The sequence below is a fragment of the Rhododendron vialii genome, chromosome 1a, assembly GCF_030253575.1.
Source record: "Rhododendron vialii isolate Sample 1 chromosome 1a, ASM3025357v1".
In the NCBI taxonomy this organism is placed as follows: Eukaryota; Viridiplantae; Streptophyta; class Magnoliopsida; order Ericales; family Ericaceae; genus Rhododendron; species Rhododendron vialii.
Genome location: NC_080557.1, coordinates 14,629,745 through 14,648,908, shown reverse-complemented (window position 1 = coordinate 14,648,908; position 19,164 = coordinate 14,629,745). Strand labels below are relative to the sequence as shown.

General features: G+C 40.6%; 1 protein-coding gene across 1 annotated transcript; it reads left to right on the top strand.

Moving 5' to 3' along the window:
* The first annotated feature begins 5,013 nt into the window (after nt 1-5,013).
* Nucleotides 5,014-5,974, top strand: LOC131305841 (uncharacterized). The gene is made up of 2 exons (XM_058332437.1): nt 5,014-5,438; nt 5,525-5,974. The coding sequence occupies exons 1-2, from the start codon at nt 5,363-5,365 to the stop codon at nt 5,833-5,835; spliced, it is 387 nt and encodes a 128-aa protein (XP_058188420.1). The 5' UTR covers nt 5,014-5,362; the 3' UTR covers nt 5,836-5,974.
* Nucleotides 5,975-19,164: the final 13,190 nt, after the last annotated feature.

Here is a 19,164-nt window from a genome sequence, read left to right as displayed (position 1 = left end):
ACCGCTTATACCACTGCTTAGGGGATTGTTTGAGGCCATACAAAGACTTACGAAGTAAACAAACATGATCCTTCTTACCAAAAACAACAAATCCCTCAGGCTGACACATATAAATCTGTTCCTCAAGCTCGCCATGCAAAAACACAGTTTTAACATCAAGTTGCTCTAACTCAAGATCATAACATGCAACAATAGCAAGTAAAGTGTGAATGGAACTATGTTTTACAACTGGTGAAAATACCTCATTGTAGTCAACACCCTCCTTTTGGCTCTATCCTTTCGCCACTAGCCGAGCTTCGAACCGAGCCTCTTCTACCCTTGGAATACCTGGTTCGCGCTTGAAGACCCACTTGCACGTACCCAACAATCTTCTTCCCTTTCAGCGATTCTGCTAACTCTCATGTCTGATTCTTCTGAAGAGACTCAATCTTTTCATTCATAGTAATAAACCACTATGCAGACTCCGTGCTCAAAACAGCTTCCGTATAGCTTGAAGGCTCCTCATACTCAACTGTCTCAGCAACTAATAAAGCATAGGCCACAATCTTAGAATAGGCCGAATACCTTTCAGGAGGCCGAATCTCTCTCCTTGGCCTATCTTTAGCAATAGTGCGTGGTTACTCAAGTAATGCATCAACCTCTGTGTTTGAACTCTTGAACTCCTCTTCAACTAGCTTCTCAATGTGCTTCTTCCCTGAGTCGGAAGATTCACTCAAAAACTCCACTTGCTTTGGAACACTTTGTTCCTGAACTGTATCATTAACTTGCTTAGACCCCTTAATTAGATAATTTTCATCAAAAGTCACATACCTACTGATCAAAAACTTCAAATCATCAGAGCACCATAACCTGCACCCTTTGACACCTGCTGCATAACCCAAGAAAATACACTTTTTGGCCCGTGGCTCCAATTTACCCTCATTCACATGAGAGTAAGCTGGACACCCAAAAACACGCAACACAAAATAATCAGCTGGATGACCTGACCATACCTCAACCGGAGTCTTACACTCAACAGCAGTCGATGGAGACCTGTTCACCAAATAGCATGTTGTGGAAACGGCTTGAGCCCAAAATTCTTTGCCCAATCTGGAATTGGACAACATACAATGTGCCTTCTCCAAAAGAGTCTTGTTCATATGTTCAGCCACACCATTCTGCTAAGGGTTTTTTTCTCACTGTTTGATGCCTCACAATGCCCTCAGCACTGGAGAACCTATCAAACTCGCCAAGACAAAACTCCATACCACTGTCAGTTCTCAAACGTTTTATTTTCGTACCAGTCTGATTCTCAATCAAAATTTTAAACTGTTTTAATGTATTAAAGGCGTCACTCTTATGTTTCAACATATACCCCCAAACATTACGAGAGAAATTATCGATAATACTCATAAAATAGCGAAAACCACCTTTAGAAGTTATCCTTGTGGGACCCCAAAGATCTGAGTGAAAATAATCCATCGTGCCTTTGGTGCGATGAATAGCTATACTGAATTTTACCCTGCACTGCTTGCCGTAGACACAATGCTCACAGAAATTCAGCTTCTTAGTTTTCTGGCCATATAGCAAACCTTGTTTGCTCAAAACTGTCATCCCCCTCTCGCTCATATGCCCAAGGCGCATATGCCACAAATGAGTCAAGTCTGAATCTGAAACCTTGGATGAAGCAATCGTTGCTGTAGCACATAAAACTGTACTGCCCCGGAGTGTATAGAGGTTACCACGCTTCTGACCCTTCATCAGTACCAATGTACCCTTCGAGACTTTCAAAACTCCACCTTCACCAAGGAATTGGCAACCATGAGAATCAAGAGCACCGAGAGATATAATATTTTTCTTCAAATCTGGGATATGTCGATCCTCAGATAAAGTCCTAATAATACCGTCATGCATTCTAAGCTGAATCGTTCCTGAACCAACAGTCTTACAGGCCATATTGTTGCCCATCAAAACTGTACCACAACTGACCGCCTCATAAGTAGAAAACCACTCTCTATGCGGACACATGTGGAATGAACATCCAGAATCTAGAACCCATTCGATATTAGAGCGAGAATCGCCCTTTGTAATTGATAACACGTTATCTGACTCATCTGAACTTTCAGTAATTCCAGCAATTACTTTACCCCATTTCTGGTCTTCTTTTCTTTCTCCTTGAGTTTTAAACAGTCTTTTTTCCAATGCCCGGGGTTTCTTACAATAATTGCACTTTCCTTTCTTCTTACCTGATGACTTGGATCTTCCCCTATTACTTGACTCTTCCCTTTCTGCTGTTCTTCCCCTAACAAACAAACCTTCTGCATGCGCATCACCCTCACCTGACACTTTTTTTTCTCAATTCTTTCGAATAAAGACTGGCCTTAACATCCTCCATGGATATTGTGTCTTTGCCATACAATAGGGTTATAACAAAATGCTCATATGAAAGTGTTAAAGAACATAGCAAAATTAGGGCTTGGTCCTCATCCTCAATTTTACTATCAATATTTTTCAGATCTATAATAATACGATTGATGATCATTAAAAGGTATACCTTCTCGCATATGAAACATATAAAGACGTTTGAGTTATAACATGTTGGTGAGCGACTTTGTCATATATATGCCTTCCAACTTCAGCCAAATTCCTGCTACTGAATTTTCTTCCTCCACCTCGTGAAGAACGTCATCTGCCAGACTCAACTGAATAGAACTCAGAGCTTTGGCATTCATATCATCCTAATCTTCCTCTTTGATTCCAGAACTAGTCTTGCCTAACAAAGCCTTGTGCAATCCTTGTTGGGTTAACAGAGCCTTCATCTTTACTCTCTAAAGATTGAAACTGCTACTCTGCCCATCAAACTTTGGAATGTCGAATTTAGCCACCATAGCCACAATCGGAAATGAAACCCTAGTTTTGCAACCTAAGGCTCTAATACCAGTTTGTTGTAACGAAAACCATGAATGCAAGCTAAGAACGAGAAATTAAAAACTAAACAAGAAATCACAAAGACACAAGATATACGTGGTTCCCCAAGATGGGTATGTCTACGAGCGAGGAAAGAGAGGATCGATTTACTAACCAATGTGAAGAAGAGATACAAAGAGCCAACTGTAATCTGTAACTCTAGAAATGCCATAATATGAGAGCCCAAAAGATAATTCCTAGAAGTCCCCCAAAAGCTCTATTTATAATAGGCTACAAACGGGAACAACATAATTAACCAATGTGGGACAAAAGAATACAAGGCATTCCCAACAAGTTGGATGAATATATAGTTGATCACTCTTTTGAGTTTTCAAATCTATTATCTGTGAGAAATCAAGCTTGTCACGTTGATTGTCTCATTTCTGTCCCTAGTGGTGACCAGAGTTTGAGTCTCACAAAGAGCAGGTTTGGGTTTCAGAGATATGGATAGCTTCTGAACCCCCTGTTCACTAACATAGTAACACTTCACTAACCCCCAGCTGGTGTATACCGTATGACCAAAAAAAATAAAAACTGTTATCTATCTTTATTTTCAACTGCACAACTTGTCAATCGTACCATATATAGTTCACTAGAGCTAACAAGAATTAACAAGCATATTTTTGGGATATTTCGAAATTGATACGTCAACAGGAATTAAAAGGCATACGCAGTATTTTGAGGGTATTTTTAAAATTGATATGTACGTCAAGAAGAATTAAAAGGCATACCCAGTTGGTTATTGCTGTGTAAAAAGGGGTCTTTGCTTTCTAATGAGTCAAGTACTATTGATAGAACTTTGATGTGAAGATTTCAAGGCCGGTTGACTTAATTTTATTCATTCAACTAATTAACATGTTGTCTACTTAAAAAGCTCAAAATTATTTTGTTATAAATATTTATATTTCCTATTCTATTGATATTCGGATATATTGGAGTGTGCATTCAACGCACAGGAATGCTAAATTCTTTCCAGACCCACTGAAATTCGATCCCTCGAGATTTGAGGGGTCTGGACCGGTTCCGTACACATTCATGCTCTTTGGTGGAGGGCCGAGGATGTGCCCTAGACAGGAATATGCCCAGTTGGAAATACTCATGTTGATGCACCACTTAGTGAGAAGGTTCAAGTGGGAAAAGATGATTCCTAACGAGAAGATGATTGTCGATCCCATGTCTACTCCTGAAAATGGTCTCCCAATCCGCCTCTACCCTTACAAGTCTTAGACAGAATAATTCACATAAAACTACTCCTTTAATTCTACCACCTTTGGAGTATTTCAGTTTCAAAGTGCTTTATTAATTCCATGATGAAGGAAAGAAGCTAAGAATAGTTACACCCTAAAAAAACACCCATAATCGGAATCTCATAGTTTCCAAACAAATTTTTATGATCCGAACCGTTCAATGTGTGCAGAATGTGATTTTAAGGGTGCCCACAAGAAATTAGCAAAAAAAAAGACCGGGAAAGGTTTGATTTGAGCAGTTTTTATTTGAACCATTCAATAAAAAACTGTTCAAATCTATTCGGGTCAAGCCCTTCCCGGTCATTTTTTTTGCTGATTTCTCTCAGTTACCCTTAAAATCATGTTCTGATCACATTGAGCGGCTTGGATCATAAAAGCTCCCTCGCGGATCCACTCAGGGTCAAAACAACACCCCACGACTTCCACTGTACGCGTCATTTGAAACAAACGAGAGAGAGAGAGAGAGAGAGAGAGAGAGAGAGAAGCTGATGAACGAAGAAGAAGAAGAAGATGGACGATCGAAGAAGAGGAAGAAGGTCTCTCTCTCTCTCTCGATTAACCGATCTCTGTGTTTTCTGCGAGTTAGGGCTTGATCCAGATTTAGGGCTCGAACTAACGAACAGAGGTCACTCTCGATTTTCCCCTAACTCACTCGACTACAGAAGATTAGGGCTCAATTTTTCCCTAACCAACATACATGTTTTGAAAATCTTCATTCTTAGGGCTCGATTACAGAAGATTGGGGCTCGATTACGGCGTGATTTGAAGGTCTTTCTCTCTCTCTATTCGAATCTTTTTTTTTTTTTTTTTTCAAGTTAGGGGTTTTCGAGAGAATAGGTATTGGAGAAGTATGTTTACAAAAAAAAAAAAACTAGTTTCGAATACTTGCTGCGTTTTTCGAGAAAATGGGTATTTTACAGTTCAATGCGACAAACCCTAGTTTCTTCGTTCATCGAACACATGCCAAATTACAAAAAAAATACAGATTTCAACCCAAAAATATAGATTTTGTAATCTCTGGTTCGATTTTTTTTTTTGTTGGTAATCTCTAGTTGGATTCAGAAATTAGGTGCTAATCATTTTCTGGTTCTTTTTTCTCTTTACTGTTTCCATGGACAAGGCATGCGTGTTTTTTTTCAGTTGTACTGAACAAAATTTATGGAGTTGCTATGGAGGAATTCAAATCTTTTCTGAAGAGTGGTTCTATCCTCTTTTTTGAATCCTTTGCTGGACACATGCTCACAGGTAGGGTTGTCGATTGGCATTCATGATACTTTCGGTCATTTTCTGAATCTTTTCCATTAACAAATCGTAATTGGCTTCATATGCAGCGGGGTCTGATATGCGGACAAGATGTGTACTTGCAGAATTATTTCTCTCTGGGGAGCTACTTACACTCATTGAGGATTTCCTTATAAACAGAAGAATGCTGGTGTATAGTGATGTTTCTTCTTATTCATTAACCCTTCGTGGTTCAATAGTTGACACCTTTCTGCACCAAAAAGAAGTGCAGCTGTCATATGAAACGGCTCTAACGCATCAACTACTGGCAGGGAGCATTTTATTAGCAGCATTATGTGCAGCGATTGACTGTTTTGGGTTCTTATGTAGGAGATGTATTGGTGCCTTTCACATGGATTGATGTATTGTGCTTGTACTCTGGTTTATTTTTTTCTATTGTTGAAAGTTGGTGGAAATTTTGTAAAGAAGGTACAATCTGGAATTTGGAAAACAATGGAGTAGAATCTGGTTTATTTTGTATTTCTTGAACGTTAGTGAATTGTGTGGTTCAATGTCCAGGATTACTAATTAATCTGGAAATCTGGCTTAATGGTCGTAATCTGGATTTGTACGTGGTTTAATCTGGCAACTATATTGAGTGTTCTTGGGAAGGCCAAACAATAGGCCTTAGCTGGGTAACACTGTCCATGTTTACAATGCACTGATGGGTGTTTATGCTAGGACCGGTTGGTTCACTAATTAATCTGGTAAATTAGTTGAAGCCGACAAGGGAAAATCTGGAAAATAGGGGATAAGGTGTTATCTAGAAAACAGGGGAAATAGAAATAGGTTTTTAGCACTCTGAATCTGCACTTTGAAACTTTCTAATGGCGTATTTTTTTGCCAAAACCATGGCCAACATAATAGAAGCTAGTTTCATCAACTTATAACAACAAACGGAAATACGAAACAAATTTTGCAAACCCAAAACGCTAGAATCCGCTCTGTTGCTTTTTTTTTATTTAGGAAATGGATACTTGATTATATATATAAGAACCGCTAACGCATTACAGACTTAGCAAGATTATGGGTAATTCTTACAACATTCCTAGGAACGTTAGTGATTGCCACATAATCAAATTCCTGCACCAAATCTAGAATATCCCTAATTACAGGTTTAACAAAAACATCAGCATGCTCCATACTCCGCAAAGCCTAAACTAGCATTAAGCAGTCCGTTAGCACTTTCAATTTGCTGAATCCTTTCCCATGAGCCCAGCGCAAAGCATCAAGAAAAGCCACAGCTTCCACCATCGATATCGTCCAAACACTACAAGGTAAGGTATTTGAGAAGAATTAGCAGATGTTCACATGGTTGAGATGATTCACATGGTTGATATGGTAATTGTGAGACTACGTCAATATCTTCCAAACACTGCATTCTAAAAACCAAGAGACAAAACACACTCAAATTCAGTCAATCAAATTGGTTTAGTAAGATTTCACTGTAAGGTTACTTAATTTAGTTTATGGCTTTTCCTCATGGCTTTTACAAAAAAATTCAGTCAATCAATACGTTAATGCAAAAAATATTTCCTCATGGCTTTTACAAGAAGGTTACTTGATTTATATGATAAAAACAAAAGATAGGAGACTTACTGTTTGGAAGTCACTTACAAATCTCCTTTTGGTGTGTCCTAGCAATTAGTAAGCAAAAGAACAATGTTCCATCTAAAAGCAAACTGTGACCAGAAAAACCTCAAAAACCCCCATTCAGCAATCACTCAAGACTATGTATAGGTTGAAATCGAACTAGAGATTACAAAAATCTATATTTTTGGGTTAATATCTGTATTTTTTTTTTTTTGTAATCTACATGTGTTCGATGAACGAAGAAACTAGGGTTTGTCACACTGAACTGTAAAATACCCATTTTCTCAAAAAATGCAGCAAGTATTCGAAACTAAAAAGTAAAAAACGCAGCAAGTATTCGAATCTAGGGCTTTTTTTTTGTTTGTTTGTAAACATACTGCTCCAATACCTATTCTCTCGAAAACCCCCAACTTGAAAAAAAAAAAAAAAAAAATTCAAAGAGAGATAGAGAGAGACCCCTTCAAATCGAGCCCCAATCTTTTGTAATCGAGCCCTAAGAATGAAGATTATCAAACACATGTATGTTGGTTAGGGGGAAATTGAGCCCTAATCTTCTGTAGTCGAGTGGGTTAGGGGAAATCGATAGAGAGAGAGAGACCTCTGTTTGTTGGTTCGAGACCTAAATCTGGTTCGAAGCTCTAACTCACAGAAAACACAAAGATCGGTTAATCGAGAGAGAGAGAGAGAGAGAGAGAGAGAGAGAGAGACCTTCTTCCTCTTTTTCGTTCGTCCATCTTCTTCTTCTTCGTTCATTATTTTGTTCACTCTTCTTCATCTTCATGGCTGCAGCTTCTCTCTCTCTCTCTCTCTCTCTCTCTCTCTCTCTCTCTCTCTTGTTTGTTTCAAATGACGCGTACAGTGGAAGTCGTGGGGTGTTGTTTTGACCCGGAGTGGATCCGCGAGGGAGCTTTTACCCGACCCACCCCCTTATTTTACCCGCGTGTCTCCCCTTTTATCACAGCCGTTGGATCTCATCCAACGGCTAGCATAAAAAGTCCGCATCTTAGAATTGTAAGGACGTCCGCAATAGAAGCCCTCTGTGTATATATATATATATATATATATATATATATATATATATATATATATATATATATATATATTTATTTATTTATGTATAAACAGTTATTTTCAAATAAGGAGGTCCTTATTTTAGTTAAAATAAGGACCTCTCCATTCCTCCCATTTTCCGTTCGAATTTCAATGATCCGAGCCGCTCAATGTGTTTAGAACGTGATTTTAAGAGTACCCGCGAGGAACCAGCAAAAAAAATGACCGGGAAGGGTTTCATCCGAGCAGTTTTTATTTGAACCGTTCGATAAAAAACAAACAAAAATTGCTCGGATGAAGCCTTTCCTGTCATTTTTTTTGCTGATTTCTCGTGGGTACCTTTAAAGTCACGTTCTGAACACATTGAGCAGCTTGGATCATCGAAATTCTATCGGGAAAGGAAGGTCCTTATTTTATTAAATTAAGGTGGTTCGTAGGAGAATGAGACTATATGTATAAATATATATATACACACACATGTTGTAACTCATCAGCAAGTGGAAATGGAATTGTTCCTTTTGTAAAATTCAAATGAAGTGAATGAAAGCAAATGATTATCTTTTGGTAATTTTACTTTCACTCATTTCCATACGGAACCCAGAGTGGCCCCTACACACCGGTATATATGCAAAAATAGCAAAATGGGTATTAAGAAAAGCAGCTCTGCTATTCGCAATGAAGATTTGTGGGAAACCATGCAAGGAAAAATGCGTTTGGGCCCATTCTGGATCCCACAAAAATTTAAAAAAATATCCATAAATTTTTGAATATTATTTTATGGGGCCTTAAAAAAAATCAGCTCCAACGAATATCGGTAAGTATTACTTTTGAATTCGTAGGGGCGAACTGTGTAGTTTCGGTTGTTTTAGAAGCATGGGCTATGGCTATATTTTCCTGTCTATTATTTGGTTCCGTTTAAATATTCCTTGTAATGTGTTTTTTTTTTTTTTCCATGGTACTTGTATTAATTAGTTTCTTTTCTTTTCTTTTTTTTTTTTATGCTGGCCGGTATATATGACGTGATGAGTTTAAATTGAGGTTAGGATTGAAGAACTACGTGTATTTACGTTTGTTCATAAAAATGTTTCCATATTTCTTTAGTCTGGCGTTGCCATTCAGAAAAATGGTTTTCCTATTGAAGAAGCGTCGAGATCAGGAAGACGGAGACGGGGCGGGCGGTTTAATTTCTTGATGAAATCCATGGTCAAAGATGAGAAAACCCATGACAATGAGGAGATGATCGCGAGGTAGTACCAGAAATTGAGGCCCGGCGAGACAAGGAGCAACATTGGAGGAAGAAGCTTGTTCAAGGGGAGAGAGAGAAATTGAAGGGCAGTACTCCGCCACCACCACCACCACATCACCACCACCTCCACACCGCCACCATCACGTTGCCACCACCACCACCATGCCGCCACCACTATCACATCGCTACCACGCCACCGTGTTGCCACCACTGCTGCCTCCATGCCACCAACACCACCGCCGCCACCACCACCACCATCATGTCGCCACTACCACTGCCACCACCACCACCATGCCGCTGCCGCCGCCGCCGCCGCCGCCACCACCACAATTAACAGTGTTAATTTTTGTCTAAATTAACAGTCCACCCATACAACCTCCTACACCACCACTACCACAATGCCGCCACCGCCACCACTACCACCATCACTCCACTATCACCAACACCATCACCACCATGCCGCCGCCACCATCGCCGCCACAATAACCACTACCACGCCACTGCCGCCACCGCCACCACCACCACCACCACCACAAGTAACAGTGTTAATTTCTATCTAAGTTAACAGTGTTAATTCCTCTCTATATTAACGGTGCTAATTTTTATATAAATTTATACCACAATTAACAGTATTAATTAATAGTTGGTCTATATAACCTCCTATACCACCACTCCACCACCACCACCACCATCGCCACCGCCACCATCACCACCACCACCACCGCCATGATTAACAGTGTTAAATTCTATCTAAATTTATAATTAACAATGTTAAATTTTGTCCAAATTTATAATTAACAGTATTAATTTCTGCCACGATTAACAGTATTAAATTCTGTCTAAATTTATAATTAACAGTGTTAAATTATGTCCAAATTAACAATTAACATTGTTAGCTGAAAAGGTGGAAACGGAGAAGGCGGTTGCCGTCGAGTGGCCGGCGGTCAAGCGTAGGTGGAAGGACGATGTCGCGCTGCCTCCGGACGGAGTGATCTTGGTCGAAGAGAGGGTGGCGGTGGAGGGATGGACTGGGAGATTTGAAATCCAAAAATGATGAGATGGGGCATTCATTTGTGAACCGCGGCAAGAACGGTGATTGTAGTTCTAGATGGAGGCGGCAGAGGCATCAACGTCCATGGAGGCGGCGGACAGAGGGTGGCGGCAAAGGCATCGACGTCCATGGATGTGGCGGGGGTGGAACAACCGGAGGACGAGTAACTGGTGGTGGAGCTAAGACTGGCGGAGGTGTGGCCGGTGGCGTGTCTGAGACCGGCGGAGGAGTAGCCGGTGGTGGCGGAGCTGACTGGAGGAGAGAGAAAGAGAGGGGTGGGCTGCATTCATTTGAAACCCTAAATGATGGGCTGTGTTCATTTGTTACTATTTAAAGTGGGTAAAAGAAGTAAAATCACATCCACAGGATTTAGTGAACATTGCACTTTTACCCTATAGGACTTTGTGGACTATGAATTTCAATATTAAGACCGGCCCAGAATTAACTCAAAAATGATTTTAGTATGATTAGACCACGTCTGGTTGGGCCGTGGGCCCGGGAAGGAATGGACAAAATTGATTTTACCATTCCCTTCTTTTTCTTTTTCTTTTTTGTCACGTGATGCTGTCTTTTTCTTCTTGTTCAGTGTTCCTTACACTTGCAAAGGTGCACATACAGGTCTCCTCTAGGCTCCATTCACTAGGCTTTAATCCACTTTTGGGCTTTTGAGACTGGTCCGGGATTCACAATAATGATTGAAATAAAATAATTCACCTTGTGGCACCCGCTGTGTTCCAACCTTGGAAAAAGAGAGTACAAGACAGATTGATCGGGTAACACTGACTATGTAAGAAGATAACATGTGTGGAAGCATTTATGGACCGTTTTAAAGCTTTGTTCATTTGCAGTGTTCGTTTTTCTTGGATTTTTTTGATGGAAAGCCCATTTGTGCTGTCAATAAGCTCAAAAAATAACAAAAATACACAACCTTTTGATGTTGTTTTAGGTGTGATATTTTTTTCAAGGCTTCAGATTGTTCCCAATAAGTATTAAAATCTTGTTTTGCACATACTATAAGGGGAAAGTCTACAATAAACATCCCTTAAAATTGTGTACCATATGTACCTATTTTATGGTACATTCATAATATTTTAGTGTGTTTCGTAACTTTTGTTCTAGAATTCATAACCTTTCAACAGTACTATTCGTAACATTTTCATTATAATTCATAACATTTTTTTGTATCTCATAACTGCTTGACCGAATTCTAGACCTAAAATAATGGGTTGTTTCAAGCGTAGGGTTGAGACCGATGTAGCACAATACCCGGTAAGACCTGAGTCGAATCCTCTAAGGACGGTGAAGTGTGTGCTGTGAAACCTTGGGCTGTAGTATTAAAAATTAGCTCTTAAGTAGCCACCCTTTGTCTTTTTAGTTATTTAATTAACTAATATTAACAGATAACTAGCTCAAATGATTGAAAAGAGAGATACGGTCGTAGGGAATTCGGCGCGCACTACCCAATTAGAATTTACTCGCTTTTCAAGGTTCTAAAAATGGTTAAATTTAGGGAGAATTGGAAACTCCGAAGGATGCGAATCCTAAGGTTGCCGGTCCCGTACACAGCGGTGAACAGATTTTGATCCCCCGTTCCCGCTCACATGAGTCTCGGGAATGCCTCAGATCGTCCAACGGACGTAGTTTTCACCAACTAAATTTATTTAATTAAATTGATGTATGAAAAAGTTGCGAGACAAATCCTAATTGGGTCGCGGCGCTCCTATACCCAACGATCAAACCTCAGAAAAACTACTCACTCATTATTAGAAATAGAAGGAATAAAATCCTAGAATTAATCATGCTTTTATAATGCGAGATGAAAAATAAACAAAAGATCGAAGTTAAACAAGAACCAACGAACAACTTTTGTAAAGAATAGAAATTAAAACGAGTTACCAAAATGCAAGTAGTTGAACAAAACTTTATATAACTTGAAGGAAAGAAAAATTCATAAGAAACTAAACAATATTTTCGGAACAAAAAAAACCTCGCAGCCCCCACTCTTCGTTTTGTTCTTCGTGCGTGATCCCAAGAAGATATCACGGCAACCCATCTCTTTGTTTTGTCCGTGCGTGGGAATAAAACAAATCGTCCGTCGGAAGAAAGTCGTGGTTGTGCGCAGCTTCCTTCTTTTCCTCCTTTTTCTTCCGTACCCTTAGCAGTCAGTAGGTTAATTGTTTATATAGGGTTGAGGGCTTTAATCACACAAAGGCCCTTTGAATTTCAAGAAATAATATATGAACCATTCAATTGTGAATTATTTTGCATTCAACCCCAATCTTCTTTAAAGTCTTCTTTTTATCTAAAGTCTCAGACAACGGACTCGAGCAACCTATAAACATAAAAACACATAATAAAAATCAGTTAACAAAATATAGGGCTAATAAATGTAGATTAGAGGGCCAAAATATGTATATTTTGACACTTGTCACGTCCCCCAACTTACACTTTGCTAGTCCCGAGCAAAAGATAAGAAATAAATAAATAAATTCTAATTATGCCACTTTCATAGGATTCACCATTGCACTTAGCCCGTGCAACAAGCCTTTTAAACCCTTAGGCGATCCCTGGTAGGACGAGTGAAGTCTCGTGAGAGTTTTCAGTAGTGATCACCCACAAAACACCGAGAATCCTTTCCACATGAAACCCAAAAACCTGTAAGACAGCTCAATGATATCTCAAGCAAAGAATATGAAGCCATCGCAAAGGGATAACGACATATGCAGTTCTAGATACTATCAAGTCAGAAAAATAAGTCATGGCACCGATACTCAGCGTGTGTGAACAAGGGCTTCGGTCACAAGTGAAAAATAACCAAAAGTTCTCTCCGGACCGAGTCTCGACTTCAAATCTCACCATGTCATGCACTCAACAAATGAAATCACTCGAAACAATGTGCATATTACTCTCAATATGTGCGGGCGGACGTTATGTAAATAAAAGCAAAATACTTCTGCACATTATGACACAAAAAGAATGCTCTGTAAATTGGACACACGATCTCATGAAAAGAATATCAAGTGTTGGAAATTCACTCTATCTGCCAATTCACAGCCCATTGCCCCTAGAATCAAATAGGACTTTAATTCCGGTGATAACGTTAGGTAAGGGAAAGTATTTCAAGGCTAGGTAAAAATTTAAGTGTCCGAGAATATGTTAACCACAACTCACATAGGGCAAATATAACGATGCGTGCCCTTTTTTTCAACTCCGCCAATCTCTCTTTCCTACCTTTTCTTTCCCACATTTAGAACAATAATTTCTCCTTACCACAATAATTTGATGTCTTCCCCTTTTGGTTTTTTTTTTTTTATGGGAAAGATCACCAATCAATAAAGCTCAATTCTCACTACATTTACTCTCTCTCTCTCTCTCTCTCTCTCTCTCTCTCTTGAATAGTTCACCTCCACATAATTACTAAGCCTTTCAAAACACAATATAGATGGTGGAGCTTAACAAGAAAAATGCTGTATGCATGAGGCTCAAATGGGTTCACAAGAGATAAATGTATGAATGAAAGAAACGAACCGGCTCAAAATAGCAAAGATGGCCTATAATCCTCTCCAAGGAGTAATACAACCATACAACTTTTCAAACCCAAGAGATAAGTAGGTAATTCAAAATATTCCCAACACTTGACAACAAAAATAATGAGATCCACAACAAATTTACTCTTTTGTGACAAGAAGAGTTTATTTGACACCACTCTAAGAAAAGATAAGGCTCTAAACTCATATGGGCATAAGTCTCCACTAAACTAGCCATCAAGAATAATTAAGTCACAACTCACAAACAACCAAAACCCAAATAGACGTGAAATGCAAATGCTCTAAAAATAAAAGCCATGACAAATTTTCGCGACAAGCTAGCAAAAAGTACTACAATGCCACAACAAATATAATCAAACAATGACTATCATATCTCCAACTCAATCAATAAAGAGTCAATCTCAACCGCTTTCAGTCTCATTCAAAAAGAATTCCATCTTTTTTTGATTTTTTTAAATTTTTTAACAAAATAAAGAATAAAGTAATAAAGTGATCTCTCCCCCCAACTTGAACTATTCAATGTCCGCATTAATAGCATAAAAAATAAATATAAAAACAGAAACGTAAAAGAGAGGAGATATATCACCTCGAAAATGAGGGGGCTAAGCAGAGTAAACTATAGAGAGAGGGAGACCCCCCAACTTGGATCGAATAATCTGCAAAATGTTAGCCTCCAAGACAGCAAGAAAAATAACTAAAAGACACAAACAAGGTAAGAAATAAAATGTAATACAAAAAATCATCCACTTTCTTCACGCGAAAGACACGGGTACTACTTTTCTCCCTGGCCGAAGACTGTGGTTCCCTAGTTGTTGGAAGGACAGTATGCATGGGATTCAACGATATCTTGAGAAGTGGTGCCATCATCTAATAGGCTGTCACTCCCTCTGGGGCTATCAGATTCCTTACCCACCACTCCGTTTGTGAAGCAATCTCCACAGAGTTTGGACATTAAAGTCAGATGGTTCAGACAGAATTCTCGCTGCTAACTACGCGCCTGCCGTCAGACCTAACCTCCTAAGTACTACATACATAGCTTCGACCAGGTGGCTATACTAGACCATTATGCTAATTTTTTTCCTTTTCCAATTTTCTTTTGTTTTTTTGTTTTGGATTTTATTGCTTAACAATAAATAAACGAACAAGTATACAAAAATTGTGTCCAAAATCCAAGTCAATGATGGGTACCCCTATCGTTAGGAGCGGGGTCCACTTCTTAGTGAAGAGAGTGGTACGTGAAAGCCACCCATCAGAAAGTAGCCCAACGGCTACACAACAGGGTCATCCGAATAAACAAGATCGACCAACACCTCATCTAGTTCACCTACTTCTACATATTCCAAAAATGGTTTCAGACGCTGCCCATTAACCTTGGAAATATTACCATTCTTAGGGTCGCAAACATCTACCGACCCATTCGGATAAACCTTATGCACAACGTAGGGACCATCCCACCGGGACCTTAACTTACCAGCAAATAAATGAAGGCGCGAGTTATACAGCAACACTTTTTGACAAACACTAAAGGTTTTACGTTGAATATTTCTATCATGATACACCTTAACCTTAGCCTTATAAATACTCGCACTCTCATACGCGTCATTCCTAATTTTCTCGAGCTCACACAACTGGAGCTTCCTATTGGCACCCGCCTCAGGTAAACGCACGTTAAGCGTCTTAATGGCCCAATAGGCCTTATGCTCCATCTCAACGGGCAAGTGGCAGGCCTTACCATAAACGAGCCGATAGGGTGAAGCACCCAACACGGTCTTGTAAGCAGTGTGGTAGGTCCACAAGGTATCAGTCAATCGAAGTGACCAATCCTTCCTATTCGGCTTCACGGTCTTCTCTAGAATCCCCTTAATCTAGCGATTTGCTAGCTCAGCCTGACCGTTGGTTTGAGGGTGATAGGCAGTAGACACCTATGTGAGTGATGCCATACTTGCTCATTAATGCCCCAAAAGACCTATTGCAAAAATGTGTGCCCTAATCAGAGATAATGGCACGTGGAATGCCAAACCTTGACAAAATGTTAGTTCGCAAGAACTCTAGCATGGCCTTAGAATCGCTGGTCTTAGTGGGAATTGCCTCAACCCACTTGGAAACGTAATCCACCGCCAGAAGGATGTGCTCATAACCGTATGACCCCGGAAACAGGCCCATGAAATCAATGCCCCAACAATCGAAAACCTCTATCACAAAAATGTTCTGGAGGGGCATCATATTCTGCGAGCCAATTTTACCTAATTTCTGACAGCGGTCACACGATTTACAAAAGACATACACATCCTTAAATAAACTCAGCCAATAGAAACCACACTCACTGACCTTGGCGGTAGTCTTCTTCGCGGAGAAATGACCTCTGCACGCCTCCGTGTGACAAAACTCAAGAATTCCCCTTTGATTAGCTTCGGGGACACACCGGCGCATAATCTGGTCCGCGCAATACTTAAACACATATGGATCATCACAAATATATTGCCGAATCTATCGCAAAAATCACTGCTTTTTAGTTGTGGACCAATGGGGTGGAATTTGCCCGGTCACCAAATAATTGGCGATATCTGCAAACCATGAGCACGCATTAGCAGCGAATAATTGCTCGTCCGGGAACGAATCCACAATGGGGAGATGAGAGGTGGGGTCCTCAAACTCCAGACGAGACAAGTGGTCGGCCACTACATTCTCAACCCCTTTCTTATCCTTAATTATGATTTTGAATTCTTGCAACAAAAGAATCCACCGGATAAGGGGAGCCTTCGCATCCTGCTTGGTCATCAGATACTTCAAGGCCGCATGATCGGTATACATCACAATTTACGAACCCACCAAGTAGGACCAAAACTTGTCCAAGGCAAACACCACCGCGAGCAATTCTTTCTCCGTAGTGGTGTAGTTCATTTGTGCCTCATTCAAAGTCTTGCTCGCATAATAAATGACATAGGGATCTTTCCATCGCCTCTGCCCCAAAATCGCTCTGATTGTATAGTCGGAGGCGTCACACATCAACTTAAAGGGCAAACTCCAATCTAGAGGCTAAACAATCGGCGGAGTAGTGAGACTCCGCTTTAATGTATTGAATGCCTCCTCACACGCGTCGGACCACACAAAAGGTGTATCCTTCGACAACAACTGACACAACGGTCGGGAGATGGCACTGAAATCCTTAATAAAACGCCGGTAAAAACCGGCGTGACCTAAGAAAGACCGGACATCCTTGACAGTCTTGGGAGAAGGAAGATTAGCAATCAAATCAATCTTCGCCTTGTCCACCTCAATACCCTTGGATGAGACAATGTGTCCCAACACAATCCCTTGGGTCACCATGAAGTGGCACTTATCCCAATTAAGCACAAGTTGTTTTTCCTCGCACCGTTGCAAGACCTTTTCTAAGTTCTTGAGGCATTCGTCAAACGAATCCCCGAAAATTGAAAAGTCATCCATAAACACCTCCACGATCTTCTCTACCATGTCATTGAAAATTCCCATCATGCGCCTTGAAAAGGTGCCGGAAGCGTTGCACAAGCTAAAAGGCATGCGACGGTAGGCAAACATGCCATAAGGACACGTGAATGTGGTCTTCTCCTGATCCTCCATGGCTACCTCAATCTGATTGTAATTAGAGTACCCATCCAGGAAGCAATAGAATGCCCGGCTAGCCACCCTCTCTAGAATTTGATCAATGAATAGGAGAGGGAAGTGGTCTTTTCGGGTGCTCGCATTGAGCTTCTGGTAATCTATGCAAACTCGTCACCTAGTTTGAACACGGATCGGCACTAGCTCGCCCTCGCCGTTTCTCATGACGGTCACTTCTGCCTTCTTAGGCACTACCTGCACTGGGCTCACCCACTCACTATGAGCTATCAAGTAAATAATACCCGCATCTAAAAGCTTAAGCACCTCAGCCTGACGATGGGAGAACTTTAGGAGATAGGGCGCCCAACGTCACTGGATTCCAAGCGGTGCCACACACATTCTCCACTGCAAGCATCTCCATTAAACTCCCTACCTCTGGAGAATCTAAGAATGATGCCTCTTCGGCGGTTAATGCTATCTCCAAAGGATCCTTGTACAACACACTATCGACATGCTCTTGCACTAGCGTGTCGATTAAACTCACCTCATACACCTCCTCATCATCCTCAACCCGACTATCCACATTGAAAACATTCACCTCCATTTTCAAGTCTCCAAACGACAATTGGACTTGTCCAGTTTTACAATTCATAACAGCATTGGAGGTGGCTAGAAAATGACGACCAAGGATGATAGGAGTCTTCTCAAAGACCTCCGATATTGGGCAAGTATCCAAGACAATAAAATCGACTGGAAAAAGAAACTCACCCACTTGAATCAGAACATCTTCTACTACTCCTTTGGAATTCTCACACTTCGGTCAGCCAACTATAGCGTGACCGGTGTGGCTTTCAAATCGCCTAGGCCTAGCTTCAAGTATACCGAATAGGGGAGCAAGTTGACACTTGCTCCCAAATCCAGCAAAGCCTTATCAAACTTTGGCCCGCGATAGCTATAGGGATGGTAGGACAACCAGGGACTTTGCACTTGGTGGGGATCTCTGCCCGGAGAATGGAGCTCACTTGCTCTATCAGAAGCACTTTGTCCTGATTCTAAGTTTTCCGCTTTGACGTGTACAGATCCTTCAAGACCTTAGCAAACTGAGGAATTGCGTCAATGGCTTCCATTAAAGAGATAGGAAACTAAACTTTCTTGAATAATTTAAGCATTTGAAAGTACACATTGACCTTAGGTTTCGCCACCAAGCGATTTGGATATGGAGCAACGGGTGGCGTTGGAGTCGTGGGGGCCGCAGTTGCAGGCACCACCACTTCAAGAGACTCCGCCTTTTTCTCTACCTCAGGAACACTTCCCAAGTCTGGAATGACTGCTGGTGCAACAACCAGAGCCGAGGGTGGCACCGATTTATGCTTTAGAGGTAAGTCCTTGTCGATCACCTTCCCACTTTTGAGAGTGGTGATTGCCTTAGCCTTTTCCAAATTGAGATTCGGATTACTTGGGCCAGAAGAATTGCCCACATAATGAGTATCGGCGGCATTGACTAAAGATTGAGAAGGAAACTTTCCCTTCTCCTGTTGAACTTGTCCAACTGTCGCCGTCAACTGGGTCAATTAAGTTGTAATGTCACCAATTGCCTGCTTAGTCTGCTCAGTAAAGCTAATTTGA